General features: G+C 41.5%; 2 protein-coding genes across 2 annotated transcripts; one reads left to right on the forward strand and one right to left on the reverse strand.

Annotated features, from left to right (window-relative positions):
- The first annotated feature begins 866 nt into the window (after nt 1-866).
- On the forward strand, nt 867-17,180 carry LOC109895223 (growth arrest-specific protein 2-like). Its single transcript, XM_020488861.2, has 8 exons — nt 867-1,081; nt 1,951-2,060; nt 5,772-5,913; nt 8,029-8,092; nt 8,219-8,329; nt 8,693-8,744; nt 9,011-9,118; nt 13,868-17,180. The coding sequence occupies exons 1-8, from the start codon at nt 871-873 to the stop codon at nt 14,069-14,071; spliced, it is 1,002 nt and encodes a 333-aa protein (XP_020344450.2). The 5' UTR covers nt 867-870; the 3' UTR covers nt 14,072-17,180.
- Nucleotides 15,397-25,794, reverse strand: LOC109895339 (transmembrane protein 178B). The gene is made up of 4 exons (XM_020488956.2): nt 24,261-25,794; nt 19,723-19,836; nt 19,098-19,235; nt 15,397-18,727 (listed from the first exon to the last, which is right to left on the reverse strand). Exons 1-4 carry the CDS (start codon nt 24,661-24,663, stop codon nt 18,480-18,482), a joined length of 903 nt encoding a protein of 300 aa, XP_020344545.2. The 5' UTR covers nt 24,664-25,794; the 3' UTR covers nt 15,397-18,479.
- Between the last annotated feature and the right edge of the window lie 1,952 nt (nt 25,795-27,746).

Below are 27,746 nucleotides of genomic sequence, written 5' to 3' on the forward strand. Positions count from 1 at the left end.
TGGTGCGTGTGTGTTCATGTTTGTGTGAAGATTTGTGTGTATGTAGGCTCTGTGTGTGATCTCTTGTGTCAGTACGTGTATTTTGTATGTTTGTGAATACATGGTCCATAGTGTTTGTGTATGTGTTTATTGTGTGGGTTAGTATGTTGTCTGTATGTGTATCATCCATGCTTTTGGTTTCCACACTGAAGACCGTTACGAGTTTTACCTGTGCCAAAACCTTCTCCTGCCCGGACCTCCACCAACTCCAGACCTTTCCGCTCATGTGGGAGTCTGGTGGACAGTCCTCCTACTGTGCTCTGTTGACTCTCATATCCCCCCCCCCCCCCCCGACCTGGCCCACGCTTGGCTCCTGTCTCAGCTGTATGCCCCTGTCCTGGCCCCTGCTCTGGGAGGAAGGTGTGGAGTGCCCCTGTCCTGGCCCCTGCTCTGGGAGGAAGGTGTGGAGTGCTCCTAGGCCTGGTTAGGGTCAATGAGAGTGTTCCACACCATTAGATTTACTGTCAACTGAACGAGAGGCTAGAGCTTGTTTGAGTTGGGTTGAACTCTTGCTGTAGTAGGCTATTAAAACTTTATACCGAATGGCTGTCCTGATGTATACAACTAGAAATGGGAAGAAAATATTGAAACTCCAGGAAAACGTACTGTACCAGAGGCTGACAGACAGGTCGACGCCCCTCTGACAAAGAGCTGATTTACAGATAGAAATGCCGCACCACAAATAAGCTCTCCAACTCCCTCTTTTGATGTGACATATTCAAATGTTGCAAATCTAGAAAAGTGACAATACAAAATATTTTAAATATGAATGAAATATAATATTAACAGCTTCTTTTCCTCCTGTCCTGCAAGCCAAAAGAGGAGGGAACCATGAACAGTCTGGTGGAAACAGAGGACGACCAATACAGTCCAATACATCTCACTGGGCTCGGAATATGTTGCCCCCTCAGTCCCAAACAGCACCACAATGGGCCTGGTCTGGAGAGCCCGCAGCAGTACACCAAATGGCTCCCCAGCCGCCACGAGGCCAGCCTGCTGCCTATGAGAGAGGACCTGGCTCTCTGGCTCAACATGTTTCTGGGTAGGGTGACTTTCACATGGTTTTTATGTTGTTACGAAACACCTGCAACAAACCTGTAACCATCTTGGGGTTTGGGGCTTTTAAAACACTTTTAACAAGGAATGTGTCTGAACTATGACTAAGATAATGTGATGCATTGGTTTAGCTCAATTATTGTGCAACATAGGCCTATTTTTGTCATTTCTGAACATCAATAAAAATGTCACCCAATGACATACAGGTTATGTGAGGACATGAAACTGGATCATACTTTTTATATTGGATAAGGGGGACCTTGCTATTGGTTGGTGTTCTGAACTGGAAAGGCACACATGAACCTAAATCCTTGAAATACTCCTGCATGTCTGGTCATTGAAAGGAACCCTGTTCCTGGAATTATATTATTGGAAGGAAGTCAGGAAGGGCCTGAACATTTCACAGCCTGTGTGTGTCTGTGTTGGCGAGATGACTAGATAATATCCATCACTCACACATAGGGATCGACTTGCAACAATGCAAAGCCACACATAGGTATTTTCTAGGTCTACAACCAGGAAGTTTGCATGAGAATGACGTCGTTAATAATAAGATCCCATTATCCCTTATCATTATTCACAAATAATGCCGGAGCAGTATAGTACATCTGTGTCATCACAGTGAGTAGTAACCTCAGGACAAAAACACCTGTGTAATGACATATATGCCCTACATGATCAGTATGTAGCCACTATATAGTCACTTATCATGTACAGATTTTTTTAATTTTTTATAAAACATTATTATTAGATGTAAAGCACACAATGATGTAAGACAACTATTTGATGTCAAATGCGCTCCCCTTTCTGTGGCCTGTTTAGCATGGTGTTGGTGACTGACGTTTCTCACCACAGACTCTGAGGTCACGGCTGACAGCCTGATGGACAGGCTGGATAATGGGGTTCTGCTGTGCCAGCTGGCCGAGGAGCTACAGGAGAGGATGATCCGAGCCAGCAATGGCAAGGTAACATACAAACATATATGACCATAGACAGCATACATTACATGATTAACGTTTAAGAATATTGATCTTTCATCAACTTACTTATGCCATACAGATGTCTGTATTTCAGTGGCTCAGTCTAAAGATACGATCTGCAATTGAGCCATCTCTGGTGTACATTTGGTGTATAAAGTAGACAATAAAGGACAGAATGTTTCACTGAGAGTCTCTGGTTTTGAAGTCACCATCTGTGGTTCTCCTCACCCCTTCTCAGAGTGCTGCTGATACTGATACTGACTGAGAACTGCATAAAGCCACGCTTCATTGTCATTCTTGAATTGCGTTTACTAGTAACTGTTTCCTAAGTTCATAAAAAAATGACTCAATATTGTTTATAATCTTACACAGAATCTGCCCAAGTGCTGGTTGTTGGAGTTACTTTCTATGGTTCACATCTGACTAGACATTTGGAGGGAATTTAATTAAAGGCCCAGTGCTGTCAAAGTTATGTTTTTACAGTTGATTGTTTTTAAAATATTGTTCAACAGCTGATGAAACTAACACTGTAAAAGTGTGAAAACATTTGATCAGTGTTATTTCCTGATATTTGCTGGTTGAAAATACAATCTACACAGGACCTTGTAATCATCATGTTTTGCATGGGTCGAGTTTCGGCTTGCCTGGTTACATCACCAGGCGGTTAATTAGGTAAAGGCCCAGTGCAGTCAAAAATGTGATTTTCTTGTGTTTAAATACATTTCCACACTATGAGGTTGGAATAATACTGTGAAAATGAGGATAATGCCATTTTAGTGTAAGAGCTGTTTGAAAAGACTGCCTGAAATTACAGCCTGTTTTGGTGGGATGGAGTTTTGGCAGTAAATGAGTTAATAGAGCAATAACAAAGAGAATTCCAAACCTCCCTGGCATTAACAGAATGAGTTAATAGAGCAATAACAAAGAGAATTCCAAACCTCCCTGGCATTAACAGAATGAGTTAATAGAGCAATAACAAAGAGAGTTCCAAACCTCCCTGGCATTAACAGAATGAGTTAATAGAGCAATAACAAAGAGAGTTCCAAACCTCCCTGGCATTAACAGAATGAGTTAATAGAGCAATAACAAAGAGAGTTCCAAACCTCCCTGGCATTAACAGAATGAGTTAATAGAGCAATAACAAAGAGAATTCCAAACCTCCCTGGCATTAACAGAATGAGTTAATAGAGCAATAACAAAGAGAGTTCCAAACCTCCCTGGCATTAACAGAATGAGTTAATAGAGCAATAACAAAGAGAGTTCCAAACCTCCCTGGCATTAACAGAATGAGTTAATAGAGCAATAACAAAGAGAGTTCCAAACCTCCCTGGCATTAACATAATGAGTTAATAGAGCAATAACAAAGAGAGTTCCAAACCTCCCTGGCATTAACAGAATGAGTTAATAGAGCAATAACAAAGAGAGTTCCAAACCTCCCTGGCATTAACATAATGAGTTAATAGAGCAATAACAAAGAGAGTTCCAAACCTCCCTGGCATTAACAGAATGAGTTAATAGAGCAATAACAAAGAGAGTTCCAAACCTCCCTGGCATTAACAGAATGAGTTAATAGAGCAATAACAAAGAGAGTTCCAAACCTCCCTGGCATTAATAGAATGAGTTAATAGAGCAATAACAAAGAGAGTTCCAAACCTCCCTGGCATTAACAGAATGAGTTAATAGAGCAATAACAAAGAGAGTTCCAAACCTCCCTGGCATTAACATAATGAGTTAATAGAGCAATAACAAAGAGAGTTCCAAACCTCCCTGGCATTAACAGAATGAGTTAATAGAGCAATAACAAAGATAGTTCCAAACCTCTCTGGCATTAACAGAATGAGTTAATAGAGCAATAACAAAGAGAATTCCAAACCTCCCTGGCATTAACAGAATGAGTTAATAGAGCAATAACAAAGAGAATTCCAAACCTCCCTGGCATTAACAGAATGAGTTAATAGAGCAATAACAAAGAGAGTTCCAAACCTCCCTGGCATTAACAGAATGAGTTAATAGAGCAATAACAAAGAGAGTTCCAAACCTCCCTGGCATTAACAGAATGAGTTAATAGAGCAATAACAAAGAGAGTTCCAAACCTCCCTGGCATTAACAGAATGAGTTAATAGAGCAATAACAAAGAGAGTTCCAAACCTCCCTGGCATTAACAGAATGAGTTAATAGAGCAATAACGAAGAGAGTTCCAAACCTCCCTGGGATTAACAGAATGAGTTAATAGAGCAATAACAAAGAGAGTTCCAAACCTCCCTGGAATTAACAGAATGAGTTAATAGAGCAATAACAAAGAGAGTTCCAAACCTCCCTGGCATTAACAGAATGAGTTAATAGAGCAATAACAAAGAGAGTTCCAAACCTCCCTGGCATTAACAGAATGAGTTAATAGAGCAATAACAAAGAGAGTTCCAAACCTCCCTGGCATTAACAGAATGAGTTAATAGAGCAATAACGAAGAGAGTTCCAAACCTCCCTGGCATTAACAGAATGAGTTAATAGAGCAATAACAAAGAGAGTTCCAAACCTCCCTGGAATTAACAGAATGAGTTAATAGAGCAATAACAAAGAGAGTTCCAAACCTCCCTGGCATTAACAGAATGAGTTAATAGAGCAATAACAAAGATAATTCCAAGCCTCCCTGGCATTAACAGAATGAGTTAATAGAGCAATAACAAAGAGAGTTCCAAACCTCCCTGGCATTAACAGAATGAGTTAATAGAGCAATAACAAAGAGAGTTCCAAACCTCTCTGGCATTAACAGAATGAGTTAATAGAGCAATAACAAAGAGAGTTCCAAACCTCCCTGGCATTAACAGAATGAGTTAATAGAGCAATAACAAAGAGAGTTCCAAACCTCTCTGGCATTAACAGAATGAGTTAATAGAGCAATAACAAAGAGAGTTCCAAACCTCCCTGGCATTAACAGTTAGTTTTCAGTTTGCCCCTCCCCATTCAGACCACTCCCAGACAGTCCTAGCAAAATTCTTGCTTGAGAAATAGTTTTTTTGCTAAAATGCTATTTCTGTTTCTTTTTGAAACTGTTTATGGAAAACTATTACAGTGAGGTACTTAATTGTTATCCAGAAATGATTTGATATTGACATAAAAATGGCTGTATTGGGCCTTTAAGAAAATAATTGATGCCAAGAGGATAATGTAGTGGGATTGACCCCAAATTGTTCAGGGATTGACCCTGAACAAAGAAGTTAGCCCCCTGTTCCTAGGCTGTCATTGTGAATAACAATGTGTTCTTAACTGATTTGCCAAGTTAAATAAAAAATAAAATAGAATAGAGCTGTTATTAATAATTATAATGCACGAATTATACCATGTTAAACAATTGAGACATGGATTGTGTATGTGTGCCATTCAGAGACTGAATGGGCAAAACACAAAATATAAGTGCCTTTGAACAGGGTATGGTAGGTAGTAGTTGCCAGGCTCTGTCAAGAACTGCAACGCTGCTGGGTTTTTCATGCTCAACAGTTTCCTATGTGTATCAAGAATGGTCCACCTCCCAAAGGACATCCAACCAACTTGACACAACTGTGGGGAACATTGGAGTCAACATGAGCCAGCATCCCTGTGGATTTCGAAGGTGTTCTTAATGTTTGGTATACTCAGTGTATTGAGCTGAATCGGAGTATTGACACTGACTTGGTGATTGTCCCTGTGTATTTTCCCCAGACCTTCGTCCGCAGGGTAATTCATTGGCGAGCTGATGCTACTTCTGGCTCTTTCTTTGCCCGGGACAACACAGCCAACTTCCTCTACTGGTGTCGGAAGATTGGTGTGGATGAGACCTACCTGTTTGAGTCTGAAGGTTTGGGTGAGTGCCTACTTGTTTGTCCATCTCCGTCTGGCACTGACAGGACACAAATCTGTCCTTAAACAGCCAATGTCCATCAAGTTGTCTGTCTAAGAGAGAATCTGTACATCTCTGTCAGAGTCAACCAGATTAACTCATGAACACTGAAATGATGTGGCTAATTGGCAACAGAACCAACAGACCCTAGTTCATTAATAACACACTTCTGCCGATTCTAATCTGTGCTCAGGATGTGCGACGTCCAGAGATTTACCAGAGATAATCTTATTGAGAAACAGTACACGTAATACACGTCACAAGAACATCTGCTTTTAAAACGTTCCCGGCCCCTATCCCATCTCTACTCTCATCCATATATATACTCTCATACCCTCTTATCAGACCATGGGAGGCCTCTGGCAGTAGTCTCTGGAATGGTTTCTTTCTTGTGCCTGTTCTGGATTAGTAGCCTGTCCCCTGTGGAAAGACTTCTGTGTCCCATTGTCCTCTTCTCTGTCCTGTAGAAGCATGGCCCCACTTGGAAAACACTCCAGTGTCACCTGTCTTTGTCCTCCACTGACTTCCTAGCTTTGATCTGTGACTGTCACTATGAGAAGGCCAGCCATGCTTCCTCACTAGTTGTAGAGGATTTAGCGAGTGGGTGAGATGGTTTAAAGGGAAGGAAAGAGACAGATGTTTAGGTGGAGCTGGAAAGCAGGTCAGCTCACATCACTAGCTGACTCTGTACCCTGAATAGTGGGATGATGTATTTTCTTCTGGGACTTGGATTGTCTTGTCTTAGGATCATGTATCACTCATTCACCTCTGTTTCTGTTTGATGCCTTCAGTACTGCGGAACATGGGAGACTAGTTATAGCATGTTGACCACATTTAGTAATATTAACTGTGTGTGCGGAATACCTATTCCACCTGGGAATATACCTATTCCACCTGGGCATGTTCCTGCATGGGCATGCATGACACTGAGAGAGTTCATGTGTAGGTTTAACTACCATACACATCAGTTTGCCCCCTAGTCTGACTCAACTGGCTTATTGGTGAATTGCACTCAGAATGATAGGACATGTACATGATGACTACTGTATTTTTCAATTTTTATGTTTGACACAGGAATTTTTAAGTCATTCATACTGTATATTTGTACGTAGTTGCTTAAATTGTTGTACTGCAACGTACAACTACATGTAAGTGTATACTGTGTATTTGTGGCATTATGTCTGCTCTACTCTATTCCTGCTTTCTCTCCTCCCTCTTCCCTGCTGCATCCCTGGTGTAGTGATGGGTTTACAGAATGGAGCAATGACAAGGAACTTCATTGCCAATTTCAAAGATCAAAGGTTACCAATGTGTCTCACATTTGAACTATAATACCATAACTCTTCCCATTTGTTTGTGCTTTGGTGGTGCTTCCTTTTCATGTTAGGCTACTGAGAGAAGTTCATTTCACTACACAGTATATCCATGATTCCTTCCCCTCCAAAACAAATCCACACCTTCTGTCACTGTGAAATGAAATGACATGTTTAGAACAAGATGTGTTTTGATAAGTATTTTAATCACTTTGGAGAGCCTAACTTTGAAGACTACTGATGATTACAGGCATTGAGCGTGCTGTGTTAAGCCTGCATGCCCACGTTTTCTTTACCCACGTGTCTGGTGCCTGCAGGGATTTGAGTTCAGCTTAAAGGATAGCTGGGCTGGAGAAAGGCATAACCCCTCCTGAGTCCTCACTGACATTCACCCGTATTCCAAATGCTGCTCTTGTTTTCATTTTCCTCACAGATAATGTCCTGTTATATCTTTGCAGGCATCTCTTTGGCAGCTGAATGGTAATCGTTGTTAATCGGTAGCATGTGTGATGTTTGTGGTTCTTGAAATGTAAACACATTGGTTTGATCTTTATTCAATTTAGTCTGTGTGCCTCCTGAAATTCAAATAGCGTGGTGCAGGATGAAGGTTGTTTGTTTGTGTCCTGACATCCTGACAGTCTGTATGGTTTGTCAAGGGCGTTCATGTAAACGCACATTTAGCTGCTGTTCATGTCCTCAGGCTTTATACATTAATATGACACTATTTGTTTAGCCATCACATAACTTGTGGGTGCTTTATGGGCAGTGCTCCACAAACAACCTCGGGAGGTGTGTCTCTGTCTTATGGAGCTGGGAAGGATTTCAGCCAGGTGAGTTGTCATGACTCTGTATACATCATTCACTCAGAGACTTACACAACTGCGCTATTCTCAGTTCATGGAATCTTTCTTTACCAACCATCTAACAGTCATGGTGTCTCACTGACTCACTTTTAGGTATGGTGTGGAGCCCCCAGGGTTGGTGAAGCTGGAGAGAGAGATAGATAGGGAGGAGGGAGGTTCTCTCACCTCATCATCACCTCTGGCCTTCCCCTTCCCCTCACCCACAACTCTTCCCTTGATCTTACCGCTGCTCCATGCTCCTACACCCCCTGCTTCTGTATCCCCACCTCCCAGTGCAAGCCCACCCCCTTCTCAAGCCCCAGTAGACCCTACTCCTCCAACTTCCATCTCATCCTTGTCAACCACCACTAGCACAACTTCCACTCAAACCTCATCTGTTACCATTGTCACAACCTCCACTCAGACCCCTCCCACAACACCAACCACAGATCCTATCTCAGCCCTGAGCCTTACAGAGACCCCTGTCTCCCCCTCTCCACCTCCTCCTTCACATCCTCCGCTACTGCCGTCACCTCCATCCCAACCCTCACCCTCTCCCTCACCTAAGCCCAAGGCGCGTCGTCCAAGCAAATCATCTGCTAAGAAAACGCCAAGCACATGCAACATGTTGGATGACATAGTAAGTGCCTACTCTCAAATAGGCCTAAAGTAACCATGAATTACCCATCAATGTAATGAGAAATACAGTAGCTAATCAGTGTCATCTTGCCCCACTGACTGTATCGTAGGAAAGATCTTAAGTATTGACCTAGTCTAGCACACCAGACATCCTCTCCAATTGTTTAGCAAACATTCTTAGCGGTGATAATGCTGGTAGGTATAGCCTACGGGTAGGAGGAGGTTGTGTCTTTGCTTGCTTTATCTGAGAGATGTTTTGTGTTTCAGGTGAGAAACATTATCGAGGACACGCCATGCAGCTGCCCCACTAAGTTCCCTGTGGAGAAGCATCCTAAAGGATGCTACCGTGTCGGGGAGAAGATCCTCTACGTACGAGTATGTCAAAACCCCTTCCTTCACCCTAATTGCCGGGGTTAATAAACCTCAGGCAGTTGCGTGAAACCATGGAAGTAGATTATATTTATATTGTTCTATACAGCAGTAAGTGATAGCATTTATAGGACACATACTGTATGGACATAAACATTCATTTAAACCAACAACCACATGAGGAAATGTGACGATTTAATTTGTTGGTATTGACTTAATACAAACATATTACATTCTTTGCATTTCCTTATGTGTTTGTTTTTTAATCATGTGATATTTCAGAATGTTGATTGACATATATTGAGCAATGAGGGTATGTTTGCTGCACTAAGCTGCAATAAGTGGGAATCTATAGAGAAGGACTTGTTCCAGGCAAAGCCCCATGGGATACAGGGTTGCTTGGCAACGGTAGACTGAGTTCACACCCTCTAATGGGAAAAAGGTATTATTAAAACATGCCCAGGTTTGTATTACTTGATTTGTTCTAATATGTATTGAATGTGTCTTACAAATAAGTTATTCTATATTATTTTGTTAAACAAAAAGTTCAATCTTAGCTATAATGTAAAATTAACATTTATACTTGATTAAATGCAAAATACACATCTTACTCAGTTGCTCCATATCTAATATATTCTGAAATGGACTATTCAATTCCATAGTTAATTTACCAATAATTGGATGGGGTCGCACTCTATGGGCTCAATGAACCAGAAATGCATCAATTGCTTCCTCAGTGGAAGCGTTCCCTATATGGCCTTGACTGACACTGTAGCATCGTCTGTCTGCTGTCCACACTGAGCTGACAGACCAAATCGTATGTTGTTTCTTATCTTTTGGGGACAATTGGTCACCAACAGAAGACCATTTTAATGCTCAGTTAATCTCATTGAAATCCATTGGCTTAGAATGTGTTACTCAATAACAGTATGTGATTTAGCTGTCTTTGTCAATAAGCTGACACGCTGTTACAACTGCATTCCTATTTTTCTTCCCTGAGCAACAGACACCTTATTTTTACTGCCCATTTAGATATAATGGCTGCCTTAGACTCACTGAACACCTGTTTCTCAGTAATAGTCAAATGTCTGACACGGGAAAACATGCCCTTACGCCACATCAAAGAAAACGGAGGTCATAAAAATGGATAGCCAAGGAATGCTGTTGGTTTATGGCCAAGTTCAGTGAGGCTGTATGTTTAGGACGAACATTTACAAAATGGAGAAATATGCGTACCCTGACGGTTTCATGGTATCTTTCCTTTCTTTCATCCTTCAGTGTTTCTCGGCAACCAAGGTCATATGACTGGGGTTTGGTTGCATGTGAACCGCTTGTCTGTTGAAGCTCTGTATTATTCCTGATATTCCAGATGCCTTCCCCTTAACACACTTTGGCTTATTTTAGTCTTCTGTGGTTTCCTGAGCATAACTGCTAATTACAGATTTAATTACAGCAACATGGACTTGTGCCAGGCTACGTTACCTTTTTCACTTTAGATTGTCTGTGTGCCCAACATCTCCATCTTAACTGTTATTACTGTACAGAGGTATTCAACCGTGGGTCTGCAGCCCATGTACAGCAGGGGGTCCAGGAAAAGATACATAAAAAACACTATAAAGTGATTGTATTTAATTAGATTAATTCAATGTTTTTAAGAATATCGCTAGCGGCCTCCCGGGTGGCGCAGTGGTCTAAGGCACCAGAGATTCTGGGTTCGAGCCCAGGCTCTGTCGCAGCTGGCCACGACTGGGAGGCCCATGGGGCAATGCACAATTGGCCCAGTGTCGTCCGGGTTAGGGAGGGTTTGGCCGGCAGGGATATCCTTGTCTCATCGCGCACTAGCGACTCCTATGGCAGGGCGCAGTGCACGCTGACCAGGTCGCAAGGTGTACGGTGTTTCCTCCGACACATTGGTGCGGCTGGCTTCCGGATTGGATGTGCATTGTGTCAAGAAGCAGTGTGGCTTGGTTGGGTTATGTTTCGGAGGACGCATGGCTCTCGACCTTCGCCTCTCCTGAGTCTGTACGGGAGTTGCAGCCATGAGACAAGACTGTAACTACTACCAATTGGATACCACGAAATTGGGGAGAAAAAGGGGTAAAAAAATATATATATATAATATCGCTAGCAACAACAGAATGAATGCATTGTGAATAACAAAAAAAGAAGAGAATATATATTATTGTCATCCACACCAGAAAAGAGCATATCTTATTTTCTTTCTAATGTCGCCTAATGTATGATGGGGGTCCCTGGGTCGGTGGTTGCCTAGGAGGAGGTTCCTGGGAAAGAAAAGGTTGACGACTCCTGCTGTACAACACTACCTGTAGGATACACAGTCCTTTCTCTCAATCACAAAAAACACACTTCTCTTCTCTGTATGAATAGAACACCTGTGAATGTGTGGAGTGATGCCCTGATAACCCCTGTATGTCTGTTTGGATGTATGAGTACATTGATGTTTGCTTGAATTTTTAAAGAGCAGAATCTATTGATTACTAAGACCAAGTCATTAGTGGTGTGATTTAATCAGACAGGTCATTGAAGCCTGGCCTGGTATGACACCCCCGCTCTACACTGGAGATTTTTCAATCATGCTAGCCCTGGAGGGCTCCATGCAGCATTCTCAGCTGTTGAAGAAAGGAAGGCCTTTCTTCTCCAAGCCCAATTAAGCACCAGGCTTTATAGCAGGGATGGTAACTGTGTCTGGCACTGAAGAGAATGGAGACATTAAAACCTCTCACAATATCATCTCACTTCCATTACTTCCTATTTCCATCAGAACACATAGGAGCTTTGTTTGGTTTGCTTTATATTTTAGCAGTGGTCTGACTGCTATACATTAAAGCAATCATTAAAGTTCTATGGGATTACCTAAAAGAAAAAAGTAGTTTAATTTAAGAATAAGTAGGAGACGGTGGTTAGGTTATACTAAAGTCACTGCCCTTTTTGCATGTGACAAGATCCTCCCGTAGAGTGAGATACATGTGAATGTCTACAATACAATTACTCCATCTCTCATGTAATGACCAATGCAATCACAATAATCTTTCCTCAGAAGGGAATGGTTTAAGCATGGCCCCTAGTGGATGATGGGTGAAGGCCTCTTCCTCCATTCTCATTCTCATGAATCTTTCAACAACAAACCCTGAGGAGAGAGAATCAATAGAGCTGCCAGGGATGGAAGACACGGGGGAATCCAGCAGTCAGCTTATGGGCTGTAGTAAAGGCACACGTGTGGGGGGTGGGGGGGCAGGGGCTGTTAGAATGAATCTGATTATATAGAAGAAGATGTCTGCCACAGGGGGTTGTGTGCATAATTCCTGAGAAAGCCTACTTGCATAATTCCACTATGTGAATATTGAGTTTTGAGAGCCATAACAGTCATAACGTATTTCGACTAGTGTTCTGTGTTGACTAGTGTTCTGTTACATATGCAATTAATTAAATACAGTAATCCAAATATATTTTCCTCATAGAGCTCTTGAAATATAGTGCTTTCGAGAGACTACTGAAAAGACAAATCCTTATAGCCTACAGTATTTTATCCCACATTTGTATGGACAGCCCTAACCTAAGGTTGATGAATGGAAAAAACATAAATAGGTGTTTACCTCCCTCCTTCCCACCCTCTTACCCTTGTGTTCGTGTGTTATGTCAAACTTGACCCCGCTGTCAGCAATAACATTTTAATCTACCGGTGGACAGCTGAGGCAAATCACGTTTCAGGGTCTTCTTGGGTTGGTAAATGGGACTACCAGGCATTGTCTGTGTGCACGTGGGTGCTTGTGTATGTGCGTGTGTGTATTCACTTACACCCCTCCACCATCCATCTCGCCATTAGTATGCATAGTGGAGGACAGGAGGCGTATAGCAGGGGTGTAAATCTGCTTGTATTATCACATTCTTAATGGTTCCATAATGAAGGGGTTATGGGCGATAAGGAAGGAGGGGCTGGGCCGGTGTTGACAGGACGGATGGCCAGGCAAGGCCTCTTGGGAATCTAGATGTCTGTGTGGAGCTACAGCTTTGTAAAGAGACAGCGGTCTCTATTTCGCTGCTTTAATTTTCTTACAATCCGACTGTATTATTTGAGAGCTGTTGCCATGGTAGCGTCAGGTTTGCACCAGACCAGCAGGTGATGTGTAGAGGAAGGTGTCTATGCAGTAGTTGTCAGAGGGCTTGATTTAAAGAGTGCTAATGTCTGTGTTTGCCTGCTATCACGGGTGTTCTAAGTGTAACTATGTACATGGTGACTTCACACCAACGTACCATTTATGAATGCTGTGTGCGTGCCTGCGTGCCCGTGCGTGCATGTCTGTGGATTAGTCCACTGCATGTGCTCAGCTGGCGTCATGAGGCAGTGTTTCATTTGGCTTAATGAGATTTTGACAAAGATGTCTCTTTCTATGGCTCAGAGATCATTTGACTTTCATGAGGGCTGTTACACAGGCAGAAGGAACTGGTCAATATTTGATTGGAAGGGTATCTTCTCTTGGCTCAGGGGGGTCATACAACGAGCAGTTTCAGTCTGGGGAGTGGATCATAACATTTTCCAAGGTTACTATGCCTTGGCCTACTTGAAATCAGACATAGGTAAAGGGCGATTCAAAACCAAGCTAGGTACTGAGCAACAAACAAGGACTTTTGTTGTGATATGGTTGAATTGGTTAAGTTGCTCAAATATAATAGCAGTCATGGGTTGTATTGTACCTGCTGTTTCTGACTATCCCCTCCATCTTGTTCTTCCTGCAGATGCTGAATGAACGTCATGTGATGGTGCGCATCGGGGGAGGCTGGGAGACCTTGGGATGTTACCTGCTGAAGCATGACCCCTGCCGGAGTCCACCGGTCACCCCGGTCAGGACCTGTCGGGCCAAAGGAAAGTCCCCCAACATGAAGGACTTGTCACCAGACAACTATATGGTGGTGGGGGCACACTACCGTGCCAAGAAATAAAACATGAATCTGTTCAACCATAACAGATAACTGACACCACAACCTAGCAATGAAGCTTCCTGGTTATACTGAGCATATCAAGGTTTTTTCTGGAGATGTATTATTATCTGTTAGGTTGGGTTTAGTGGCTCACATGTATGTAGAAAGGTATATTTTATCATCTAAAGGATTTCAACAAAATATGGTGTTATTTTTAAGGTTAGTTTGAAAAAGTGATCTTATCTGTAAAAATCTATCCTGTAGTCTTTAAAATAGTTGATCCAGAATGGCTAGTATAGCTGAGGGGTAATGGTGTTTATAGTTGTATTTTAATATATTGGATGAGGGCTCATCTCAAGACTGTCCAGTCATTTCTCTATAAGAATGGTTTTATTGTACTATAAGATATCTTTGATAGTACCCTGAGAGAAGACGATATAGGGATCATTTATTAAATGTTTATTTTTCAGTATTTTATGTATATTTTGGAATGTACTCTGATTGAATATCATGTAATGACATCACATTTGTACCTTTTTTCATGCCCATGCAAACTATGAATTTATCTCTAGTCAGTTGTTCGATGATTAGCTACTACCCTGCAGCCTTGACTCTTCCTCAGTTGCTGGAATAAACATGACTGAGGACACAGCCAGAAAATACTCAACTCTCCTCTAGGTGGCATCGTGTCATAAGAAATAGATCGTACAAGCAACACCTAGCCCAGGGTTTCTTAGCAGCTATGGCTGCATTTAGACATGCGGCATAATTACGATATTGTTTTGACCAATCAGATCAGCCCTAAAAATTATCTAATGTGAAAAGATCTGTGATTGGTCAAAATACCTATTGGAGGGGGAAAAAGATCAGAATTGGGCTGCCTGTCTAAATGCAGCCTAATATTATTACAGGGAATTCATTCACTGAGGTCCACTTAAAGTAAGTCTAGCATTTGGACTAAATCAGTGTCAGCTCACTAACTGACAGCAACATCCATGTGATTGTTTTAAAACCTCATCAATGCTGTATTAGTTTGGAGAATGAATATGTGCTACATACTGATGAAAGACAAACTGAGATGATGGTTTTTTTATTTTTTATTGTCAAATCATGGCATTCGTGTAATTCCTCTGAAAAATGTGCCACATGTCCAACCAAAACTTTACTGCAGTGGTTGCAAGAACCATAATAGCCTATTTGATTATACTCTCTATGAGTGGGAAATAGTGTAGATGTAAGCCCAGATGGGCAGTACACAGGAAGATGTTTACCTAAGCTCAGTGTTTTTCTGTTGTGACATAGACATCTAGAATACATGAAATATACAGACACAGTTGACTTCAGAATAGTATGTTAATTACATTTTATTTCAGTAAAATAAATTAGATAAAAAAATGGACAAGTTTGAATACATTAAAAGAAATGAACCATAATGATCTCATGCAAGACTATAATGTATTTTAATCGTCTTTCTCCATCCTCGTGGATTGAACCAGTATAAACGACTTGTAGAAAATCATAGCAGTGCTACTTAAAGAGGTGCCACTTGAAATTGTGGCATTGGTACACAGTGTCCCACATTGCTCACACTGAACACTTTCCAGTTCCTCATGAAACACTAGAAGTCCCACTAAGAGAACTACTTTTCTGTCACTTTTGCATACAAGTTGTATATTGTTCTTAACCCTTCTCTCATTCTTTTTTATGTGGCCATTTTACTACTTTTTCAGCATTCTCTTGGTACGCTACCCAGATATTTCTCTATAAACCGGTTTAGCAACAGAACCTTTATCATTATTCAAACAACACAATTGCAATAAATGTATTGTTTATTGTAGCAATTATCCATGCATTCAATACCATTGGCCAATTTAGAGATCTAAGGGACAAAACCTGTACATGTGTGTTGATATAAACTGGAGGAGAAGACTGTGGATGAGCTCAGAATGGCAGCAGAACACCACCAATATCCACAACTCTTTTACAAGTCTGAGGTGGTGCTACATTTAGTAGCAATGTTGGGATGTTTCACTTTGTAGTCACTTTGAGGCAATGTTTTTATCTACAGTCAAATACTAATTCACTGGAAAGGTTATAGCTCATCACCTCACCTCATAACACTGCTGGAAAAGTGTCACAATGAGTGCCTTTTTACATATAGGTAACAAAACAGTGTTACTTGAGTACCCTGTACTCACAAAATACATCAATTCCATCTTACCTGTAATTCCATCTTAATTCATGTGCAGTGCTAGCCTCCGAAGCCTGCCTGAACCCAGACCTGCCACAAACAAACTCCCAACATGGCCTGAGTTTCCTCCCAGAACCTTTATGTAATACACAAGTGTGCTTGTATCATTATTACACCTCTCAAGTCTTGCGAGAACTGTGCACTTACAGAGTACATTAATCCTTAGGCCTTTTGACCTCTCCTTGTCTCTACGAATTGCAAACGGGACTCTGCAAAGGGCCAGTAAGACTGCCTGTTGCCTGGGGCAAAAGTGGCACTGAAATTAAGAAATGGTGAGCTCCCTCAATTCATTCAGGAAAGTGGGGCGACTCAATAGGGATCCACACTGAAGTGACGCAGATGATGCTTTAACAGGACATCATGTTGTCTGCTTACAAGATACCACATTATTGGTCTTGTCTCCAAGAGACCTGAGCTGACTCCTAGTTTCCCCCTACTGAGGAAGCATACAGAGAACAGCTATGTGCAAGAGCAGACACCCCTGCATCAAACGTGAGGAGAGAAGGATTGGTAGACAGGAAAAAACAACATACCAGTGGTGTTACTGATGTAAACATTAAGTATGACTTTTCACAGCCCTACTGCTCTCTCAATGTAAATCTCAACATTACCCATTTTCACTTACAGAAGAATATTAACAGAAATGTTGTGTTGAATAAGACATGTATTCAATGATAAACTTAAACAGAAGCTTTGGGAATCTATGCTGTGCAAATACCTGCATTTTGCAGCAGTTCACACAAACCAAATCACTTAATGCATTGATACTTGCTACAAACAATGTGTTGTGCTATGTGAAGGTTTTTGTGCAAGAATACATTAAATGCAAGTCCAACACTGGTGTCTGCAGTTCAATTCCTGCCAAATCCAAGATGGCAGGTATTGTCACTTATAACTGTAAATTACTGTCTGTCATTGTTTCTAAGTTTGAATGTGTTATTAGAAGGTTACATTTTTTTTCATTGAACCCCATCCTTCAACATACAATATTTACTGATCCTTAAAGGTCCAATGCAGACGTTTTTTATTTCAATATCAAATCATTTCTGGGTAATAATTAAGTAGCTCACTGTGATTGTTTTCAATTAAAATAGCTTCTTAGCAAAGAGCAATTTCTCAAGCAAGAATTTTGCTAGGACTGTCTGGGAGTGGTCTGAGTGGGGAGGGGAGAACTGATCAAACAGCTCTTACACTAAAATGGCATTATCAGCATTTCACAGTATTATTCCAACCGCATAGTGTGGAAATATATATAAAACACAGACAAATCACATGTTTGACTGCACTGGACCTTTAACTGCCTCTGCTACTCTCAAACAGTATTTAATGTGCCTTGCAATCACTCTTATTCTTCTAATCATGAAGCATACAATTTATTCCAGCAAACAACACCACTGAAGACCCAAATTGCCATTGTTACCTCGAAAACAAACAGGAAAAAAAATCTTATTCAAGAGTTACTTTATACAAACAATGACCTGAATCTACATAGAGATGCATTTGTACATACTGAATCATAGAAGCGCTGAAAGATTTGCTCTTCAAAAGCGCAGTTCTGTATTTTATCTTGCTGTTCCACCCCTGCCATTTCCATGTTGTGCTCTTGGTCCTCTGCTGCAAGAAGCAGGTTTTAGGCTTAAACTGTAAAGTCCTTCCTAGGGATAATGCTTGACATCAGTCAGCTGATTCAAAACAACGGACAGTTTATGCCAGCATAATATTTTGTTGCGAACACAGTACAGACCAACCGACTAAAAGAGGAATGATGACAGGATGCTCTGCCATGTTTCCTTGTTTGTTGGATTGTTCCATTTAGAGATGCTTGTTGTTTCTTTCTAAGCTTTTGGACTGTGTTCTGTGTTGTGTGTGTTAAAAGAGAGCACCATTTTTAAGACAATTCCTCTAGGCTGCCATAGAGTTAGTAGTCAAACATTTAACAACAAAAAGGTCTTGCCATGTCTGTGTGTCTTAGATGTACAGTAAATAGTACAGTTTGGTATGTCTTTGCTCTGTTCTCCCATGTACAATTTCTCTGGTACACTCATGATTCAGATGGATGACAGAGGTGGTATGGACAGGGAAGGTGATGAGGTGAGATGGTGGTTGGACAAAAACGTTGGACGAAGTTGGATGGGTGTTGCTTATTTGTGCGCTTTGTGGGCCAGTCACACAGTCCCATCACACGGTTCCATTCTCCTGTCTGGGCTTGTGGATGGTTGTACGGGAGGGGGTGCTTAGGGATGGGGCCAGGGTGCACAGGAAACCAGCCAGCAGAGTGAGGCCTAAGCCCCCCCAGGCACAGAACATGGACCAGCCGTAGCCATGGCTAATATCCTCTGGGAGGCCATACATGTAGCGTGGGTAACGCGACAGCTCAAAGTTGATGCCCGCCACACATGTACACAGGGAGATGATACAACACGTTCCTGAGGGAGGACAAGGAGACAAACGGAAATGTACGGGATTCACAGCAACTTCAATGAACTTTATACGGTATTATGTCATTCCTATGTTGGTAGGCCTAGTGGGTCAGCCAGACAATAAATGGTAACATCTTCACACTCCATTTACAGACATGTCATGATTTATTGTACATCTTATTATATAAAACTATATGTGTTCACACATATAGCTCTCTTTCACACACAAGTGCATATATATATAGACAACTACTGTAGCCTATACAATGCATCAAACAAAGACACACATACGCACACGCACACACACACGCACACACACACACACACACACACACACATACACACACACACCAAACAGAAAGGAGACAGCACTTACCTCCCATGAGAAAGAGTAGTCCAGCTACATACTGCATGAGGTCATGCTGCTGACAGCAGCCCAGCACTCCGATAATCCAGCCAAACAGGATGATGGACACGGCCATGCCCACAAAGCCAGCCGTCATCCTGCGTAGATCTGCACCAACAGACACACACCTCCGTCATTTTAGTGGACAAAGAACAGTGGAGATCAGAGCAGGAGGCCCAGTGGGATCTACAGCATGCACAGCACAGAAATGCAATGTCTGCACAATCATATTCACGGCATATGATACATAGAATATTCCTGACACAAATAGAGCCATACACCCTTACAAATCCCTGTCACTTCCTTCATAGAACCATGTAATCTTCTTTATCTTTTTGAAGGATATCAAAACTAGAGAGGGCGAAAGGGAGGGGTGAACAGCGATAAGAAGAAGATGAAATTGCTCTCAATGGCCGCCACTTTAAATGTATTTGATCCTGAGATAACAGTTAGAGAGAAAGAGAACTAGAGAGATAGACAGAGAGAGAGAAAATGATTGAACACGGAGAGTCCAGACATACTGTACAGCCAGTAAGACATCCATTAGATAGACAGACAGACAGACAGACAGTCAGACAGACAGGCTCAGACTTACGGAGTGCATGCCACTCATCCTGACGGATGGTCTTGGTGATGTTGATGGGTAAATTTCGCGGAAGGATGGAGGAAGAGTAGTGATACTTGACTGGGATGCACCGCTGAATCAATCCTGAAGAAAAGAGTTGATGATTATGATAGAAACACAGTCTTGATAAGACCTTGATAAAACAGGCTGCTTTGTAGACAATAAACTCAACCACACTGAATATGGTGACTCAGTTAAGCATGTAGACACTACAGTAGTTCTAAAAGAGAAAAATTGTTATGAGTCCTTTGTGTCACTGTGAATGATGTCATCGTGCAATATCCTCAGTGTGCCTCTCAAAGTGAGAGACAGCTAGCTGTGATTCAGAGCAGAAACAGCATCCGGCATCATTCATGTAGATCAGCCTCTAATTATCTCTCCGTGCGAGGTGGGTATCCAGACCAATTATAACAACAGGAAGAGACGAGTCTTGCATTACTGTTTCATCATATCACTCCAATGAGATAGACCACCTATGCTCAAATTATTGCAAATATCTTCACATATTCCTGGATATTGTGTACTGTAATCAGTTACTTGTTTGAACAGGGAGAAGGGAGATTTATGTTGGAATATGTTCATGACATGGTTTTGTACGTGTGGAAGAAGACCCCTGCCATAAAGCCTAGTCAGTCACCATGAATGGAAAAGTCTATATGGTTCTGGCATAAACAAGAGGAAGAATCAAAAAGGAAAAGATGAACTAGTGTGAATGTTCAAAAAAGGGTTTTACAAGGATTTCATATTGAGTTCACTCAGTTCAGAGTACAGAAATACATAATTCATTGTTCTCATGTTCGTTGGGGAAGCACAATACATCCAGATGAGCAGTGAGACATTTATGTCCCATGACTACTTCTGCAAAATCTAACATTGTGTGAGCCTCAAGACCAAGAGCTATGGATGGAGATCAATTTACTAAGCACTTGCTCAGGAGCAGATCTGACTACCTACTCGCTAATATTATTTGATACATTTTAGGTCAAAGGCAGCAAAAACAAGTAATCAAATGTATTGACGCACCAAATGTGATAGAGTTGTCAAAAGTCACAGTGTGAAGCTCCACTCTTAGAACACCTGGACATCAGCTGCAAACATTCAGCTATGTGAAGCTAAGGAAGTCAAAAGTACTGTATGCAGGCTCAAACATGGAGCCAACAGTTCACGCCCTGATATGGAACTATAGCAGCCTGAGAGAAGAAATAGACATTTCTGGATTGGGTTCCATGTCCCAGTTACTGAGGAGAATCTATAGTATTGGCCAAATTAATCACTTTCAATGTGTTGTGGTCTCATAGTGTGGTGGTAGCCAGTTCTGTTTGTGCTTAAGCCAACTCATCTGTCATTTGTTTTCATGCCATAGATGTAGCATTGCATTACAAACATATCTGGCTAGTGGCTACCCCCTGGTCCCACCAGGTTACTTATATCAGTATTACTGTGATGGTGGTATACAGACCTACTAACTTCACTTTAGAGACACTTTAAGGTTTGAGTTGTGAGGTGTCTGCAGATGCAGACCAACTCATCATTCTGATAAACAAGGGAGCAACTAGAGAGAATATCATGTTGTCCAGTGGGCCTATGTGTCTCAATGCAATTCAACCTGAGGGTGTAGTGGATATTGTTGTCAATTTATGATATGCTACAGATGACCTTATTCTATCGAAGAAATCAGCTCACTTTCCCACAATTCTGACAACAGTTACCGTTTACCTCAGCATGAGGGTCGTTCCACCAATTCGGTGCCTTTTGAGATGTGTAACTTCAGGATTATATATTTATTTGCTTGTAACATTCTGTCATTAAGACCACATGTTCAACTTAATAAAATAAAAATCTCAAGTAAAAAAAAAATTACTGTGCCTAATGAGTGCCAAATAAAGTAACCGGTTTGACCATAACAGGGTTGAAGTCAGCCATACATCCACGTATGACATGGGGAATGGAAGATTGTTGTGCGAAACAGAGAATGGCAATTAAATGCAAGCTACACCCAAAGAAATGACATTGTTAAAACATTTCTAGGGTTGACGTGATATGCTCGACCCGCTCAGTTTTCCACCACAAAACAGGCAAAAAAAAGGAGAGCCAGCTCACCTGCTTTTACACTATGATTTTACTATAGATGGGATGGTTGTTTAACAAAATGCTTGCATAGCTATGGGGCAAAGCAGACAGGGTTGGCTTAGATTGTTGACAACACGTAAACTATATTTCCCCTCCAATGTTTATTGAAAATAATGAGCACGTACTTGTTGTTTCTCAAATACATCGTTACAATTGTTGGTTAGCTAGCCTGTTTGGGAAAGGCGTGCCGCTAGCGGGACAACTCGATAACATCCGGTGAAATTGCAAAGCGCGAAATTCAAATTACAGTATTATAAATATTTTACTTTCATAAAATCACAAGTGTAATACATCAAAATAAAGCTAAACTTCTTGTTAATCCAGCCACTGTGTCAGATTTCAAAAAGGCTTTACGGCGAAAGCAAACCATGCGATTATCTGAGGACAGCGCCCAGCACACAAAACCATACAAACATATTCCAGCCAAGTAGAGGAGTCACAAAAGTCAGAAATAGTGATAAAATTAATCAATTACCTTTGATGATCTTCAAATGGTTGCACTCAAAGACTCCATGTTACACAATAAATGTTTGTTTTGTTCGATAAAGTCCCTCTTTATGTCCAAAAACCTCTGTTTTGTTGGTGCAGGTTTGTTCGGTAATCCATTGGCTCAAAGGCGGTCACAACAGGCAGACGAAAAATCCAAATAGTATTAGTAAAGTTTGTAGAAACATGTCAAACAATGTTTATAATCAATCCTCAGGTTTTTTTTTCAATAATATTTACACCGGACAATAGCGTTGTCAATATAAAGGTGCACCAAACAGCTCTGGGACTTTCCACTGTCCACTCATTCAAAGTGGTCATTCTCCTTCAATGTCTAAAAACAATGAAACAACAATGTCTAAAGACTGTTCACATCTAGTGGAAGCCATAGGGAATGCAATCTGAGTCATATCCCTTTATATGGTGGATAGGCTTTCAATGGAAAAACACCCATTTCAAAATAATGGCACTTCCTGGATGGATTCTCCTCAGGTTTTCACCTGCCATATCAGTTCTGTTATACTCACAGACATTATTTTAACAGTTTTGGAAACTTTAGAGCGTTGTCTATCCATTATATTCATATCCTAGCTTCTGGGCCTGAGTAACAGGCAGTTTACTTTGGGGACCTCATTCATCCAAACTACTCAATACTGCCCCCAGTCCCAGAAAGGCTAGCTAGAAAATTTTAGCCATATTGGCATAGACATGACATCAGTCAAAACACCACATGGCAGCTAGTCATTGTTCTTAGCTGGCCATCCAGAATAATAACACAGACTTCTGCCCCATTGAATCGCGAGCATAGTTTTCGTGACGTTGTCAGCTAACCCATCTATTAGGGACTACGGTTGAAAAAAGTGCTTTAAAGCCGGCACTTTTACTGAAACGTTGATTAATGTGCACTGTCCCATTGAATGCACTGTCCCTGTAAAAATAAAATAAACTCAACTCAACTATTAGATGTTCAATGTTTTGAAAAATGAACTGAGCTCTCGTTTTTATATGGTGAAACTAACCCATGAACATGTCCTCTAGGCCTACTCTGGACAGTTTGAATCTGATTGAATACATTAGGAAAACATCCTGGTAAACAAACACGCTATAATTTGTGGGGAATTCTCAAAAATATTCAGTGTCCTGAATTTCCTTGAACGAAGGTACTGTGTTTATGCTAACATTAATGCTGTTGTTCTCTCATCACTCGTCAGAATCTCAGAGTAGTCAGGCATGAACGCCTCATGGCATTGCACAGAAAGCCCTGCTGTCGTGTGTCGGACGAGGCCGTTCTGCGAGAGTTCCATGCACTATGATTTCCTCTCTTACAGCTCAAAATTCCCACGAAGCAGGATGTTTATCAATAATTCAGTCCTTGGTCTTCTCTCGGTCTCCCCCGTGACAATCGACGCATCACCCATAACACATTATCTAGTATTTTAATGTAACAGATGCCAAATGCACTCAGCAAAATCGAACAGTCCAAATAGCACCTGAGACAAATCGTTTCGCTTTTACAAGGGAAGACCCCCTTCCTCCTGAAAATAAATTCAGCACCATGGACAGCGGTGTACACACAAAGCGTAAAAAATACGCAAGTGCCACGTCTTCGGCGTCACGTACACGACTGGCATTTCCATCTAGATGATTTACTGATTATTTATTTGCTACTGTAGTTTACAATGATGAACAAAAGCCCCTCTTGTAAAATATTATTATGGCAACGGCCCTACAGTGGCAGTTAGGAGCATCAATTAATACCATGTCCATTGTATCAATATGATCGTGTTGAGTTTGGATCTGAGGATCTGAGCATCATGCTTACACTCAGTGAGCAGCATCAGTACCACATCACACCAGGGCCTGATGTAGGCTGTTAGCTGTAGCACCCTTACCTTTATATATGAGATCCTCTGTCTCCAGGTCAAATCCATCTCGATGACACTTTCTCCAGAGCCCAGAGATGGTTGAATTGAACTGGCGACTGCAGTGGGACTCCATAGCTGACGCTGCGGCCAGAAAGTGCCGTTTTTCCCTAATAAGAGGCTGAGCTCCGGCACTTGGACTGTTACCTTTCCTTTCAATGCCCTTTGGGGGCATCTGGAGGGGGAGATTGCTATTTGAGATATAGATGTACCCCGGGTCGTTTCTCTTGTTGGCGTAGTTTTTACACCTTTCTCGGTGTCTTCGCGCATCTGTCTCATACCAAAAGTCGGTGCAGATTGCCATGGCTAGCAACCCCAACGCACAGAACGCTAAGAACAGCCCACTGCTGGTTAAAATTTTCATGGCGGCCATCTTCCCCACTCGATGGAGAGCCCAGACAGTCGCGAGAAGAATCCTCGGCTGCCGTGATGGTACCCCGTGTCAAAAATCCCGACGGCGCTCACACCCTCATGGAGCTCTGGACAGCAAACATGATGGACGCCCCGGTTCTCTTGGGCTAGATGCTGTCTATTGTTGTCGTGCGTCCCGGCAGATGTGATGATTTTTCCACCATCTGTTTTGGTACTGGAAAGAGGAGAGGGGATGGATGGCGACCAATGCTGCGAAGAGTGGGTAGTGATGTAATGCACTCTCTCTCCTCTCGGGTTTCAGTAGGATGGGAAGAAACTAAGCACTGGCAATATATCTCCTGCAGGTTGTTCAATAATAATAATAATAATACTAGGGGTAAACATGTATGATTGATCAAATACGAATACATTGTGTTAATATACTAATTCTATCATATGTATTATTAGTAGTATTATTGTTATTATTTGGGACATTGTGATCTGCTACAACTGTAAGGACCTGACACAGTTGTTTTACTATCATATTAAGTATATATATTGGGCCATGTTTTATGTATCATGAAGAAACATGCACATGGACCACATGCTGGATCAAAACCTATTTGCAACCCAACATATTTCATTACAAGCCTTTTCTGTGCACAGTTTACAAACGCACTGAGACAGGTGCGGGCTGACATTCAATTGGATCTACCACAGCAATGATTGGTGTCTTTGTTTACAAACTTCCACAATGCAGGTTTGATTGAATTGAGCCCACAGCCTTTCAATATAGTGAACGTTTCAATGTATAAAACAACATGGAGACACACTGATCAAGGGATTCCCAAGGCCTACATCAGGGCTCTACAGCCCTGTTCCTGGAGAGCTACTGCCCTGTAGGTTTCCACTCCAACCCTAATCCAGCACACCTAATTTAATAATTAGCTGCTTGATAAACTGAACCAGGTTAGTTGCAACTGGGATTGGAGTAAAAACCAACAGCAGGGTAGCTCTCCAGGAAGAAGGTTGGAGACCCTTGGGCTATATGATAACATCAATATTTAAAATGAATAAAACTATACTCAGGCTCGGCTGATCCAAAAACACTGCTAACGTATATCAAAGAAAAGTTTTACACAACTTCGGAGAGACATTCAATCAGTACTTAGGAATAGGTTTTAATTTACAATACAAAGAAATAAGGTGTACATATTAAATGTTATTTCTTGAATAACTACATTGTTAATAGAGTAATTACATTGTCATTACGAGTATAAGAGCAACAGTGTAAAGTGTTACCAATGAAGTTTTGGGAACATATTCCTATTCAAAATTGTGCATATGGGTCTCAGTTGTTCATCTGAGGTAAAGGGAGGTAAAGATAGCAATGAAAATCAGCACATTGTTCAATAGTGCAACAATAGATGTCCTTGAAAGACTTACATGCATTTGTTTTCTCTGCGTATACCATGTGCAATACATGATCCCTTTAAATACAACAAGGTATCAAACATTTACATTGGACAAGGCTTGTGTATAATTTTTCAAAGTGTGCCAGATTTGAGTTTGGAGGTCCGCTGATCTTGAACTGGACTTGTCTTTCCTAGGACCTAATGGGATCAAGACCTATCTATCTCCTGTTAGATATGTTGTGCAATGTTCCGATAGACAGTCAGAGGCGATTTATGCTCGAGGTCAGCGGTGTTAAGTTTATGGATTTTCTCGCTTTGCGGTATAGGTTGTCATTCATGTCTCATTTATACCTGGCACTAACATGTGTATTTTGTCCTGGTCAAGTCCACATTCTACATATGAAATTAAAATGTCTCTCATAGCTGTCCAATGTGTCCACATTGTGACTACATTTCTTGGTCCCGCCCTGTATGTAAAATATTTGACTTTCTTTCAAAATAGTGTTTATTTTAAGACACAAATACATGCCATAAGTCAATGATTTTAGAAGGTCTGATACTGATGATTTATAAATGGTTTCACAGTCCAGATCCATCTACACTTGTAAGATATCCAGACACTATGGGAGAATATATATTATTATTTGTAATTATTTCTTTTTGAATTTCGTGATATCCAATTGTTACTATGTTGTCTCATCGCTACAACTCCCGTACGGGCTCGGGAGAGATGAAGGTTGAAAGTCATGCGTCCTCCGATACACAACCCAACCAAGCCGCACTGCTTCTTAACACAGCGCGCATCCAACCCGGAAGCCAGCCGCACCAATGTGTCGGAGGAAACACAGTGCACCTGGCAACCTTGTTTAACGCGCACTGCGCCCGGCCCGCCACAGGAATCGCTGGTGCGCGATGAGACAAGGATATCCCTACCGTCCAAGCCCTCCCTCAACCAGGACGATGCTAGGCCAATTGTGCGGTGCCCCACAGACCTCCCGGTCGTGGCCGGTTACGACAGAGCCTGGGCGCGAACCCAGTGTCTCTGGTGACTATGGGAGAATCTCGTGCCTGACTACCTCAGGAGGTGGTCAGGAAGATCTGATCACAAACAGATCACAGTGCGTCTTTTAATCATCTCCACCTGTCCAAAGGTGTGGGCACAATCAGAATGTGGACAACATCAGGATAAATGGTGCGAGTTAGAACCAGGTATAAACAGAGCTTCAGTATCTTATCTCACAGGAAGGCTCCCACAGACAGTAGGCTTCTCACAGGACTAAGGAAGGTAATCTGCAAGGGAGTCGTTATGGCAACGGGCTCTTGTCAAGAGTGAACAATCAATACCCCCCTCTGGCTCCAATTACATTTTAAGCCCGGACTCTTTGCTGCAGAACATGTGCTTACAGAAAACATTTATGTTTAGTGTGGAATTTTGTTTTGATTGCATAACATATTGATGCATAATCTCCATAGCTTTCACTTAGTGTAACTTGTGTGCATGCAACTACCAAGAGTGAATACATTGCAATTAGAAAGTATTCACACTGACTTTTTCCACATTTTGTTACATTCTAAATTAAACATTTATTAAGTTGAGGTTTTGGGTCACTGATGTACACACACACACACACAATACCCCAGAATGTGAAAGTGGAATAAAAAAATATTTACAAATGAAAAGCTGAAATGT

This window comes from Oncorhynchus kisutch, linkage group LG8, assembly GCF_002021735.2.
Source record: "Oncorhynchus kisutch isolate 150728-3 linkage group LG8, Okis_V2, whole genome shotgun sequence".
Lineage (NCBI taxonomy): Eukaryota > Metazoa > Chordata > Actinopteri > Salmoniformes > Salmonidae > Oncorhynchus > Oncorhynchus kisutch.

What these genes read in the sequence shown, in the direction of transcription:
- LOC109895223 (XM_020488861.2), top strand. Translation starts at nt 871, where the DNA reads ATGAACAGTCTGGTGGAAACAGAGGACGACCAATACAGTCCAATACAT. An exon ending in CTGGCTCAACATGTTTCTGG is followed by an intron (nt 1,082 to 1,950) that starts GTAGGGTGACTT and finishes TTCTCACCACAG; the next exon opens with ACTCTGAGGTCACGGCTGAC. An exon ending in CTGGGAAGGATTTCAGCCAG is followed by an intron (nt 8,093 to 8,218) that starts GTGAGTTGTCAT and finishes ACTCACTTTTAG; the next exon opens with GTATGGTGTGGAGCCCCCAG.
- LOC109895339 (XM_020488956.2), bottom strand. Translation starts at nt 24,663, where the DNA reads ATGGCCGCCATGAAAATTTTAACCAGCAGTGGGCTGTTCTTAGCGTTC. An exon ending in AGAGGATCTCATATATAAAG is followed by an intron (nt 19,837 to 24,260) that starts GTAAGGGTGCTA and finishes TCTTTTCTTCAG; the next exon opens with GATTGATTCAGCGGTGCATC. An exon ending in GGATGAGTGGCATGCACTCC is followed by an intron (nt 19,236 to 19,722) that starts GTAAGTCTGAGC and finishes CTGTTGGTGCAG; the next exon opens with ATCTACGCAGGATGACGGCT.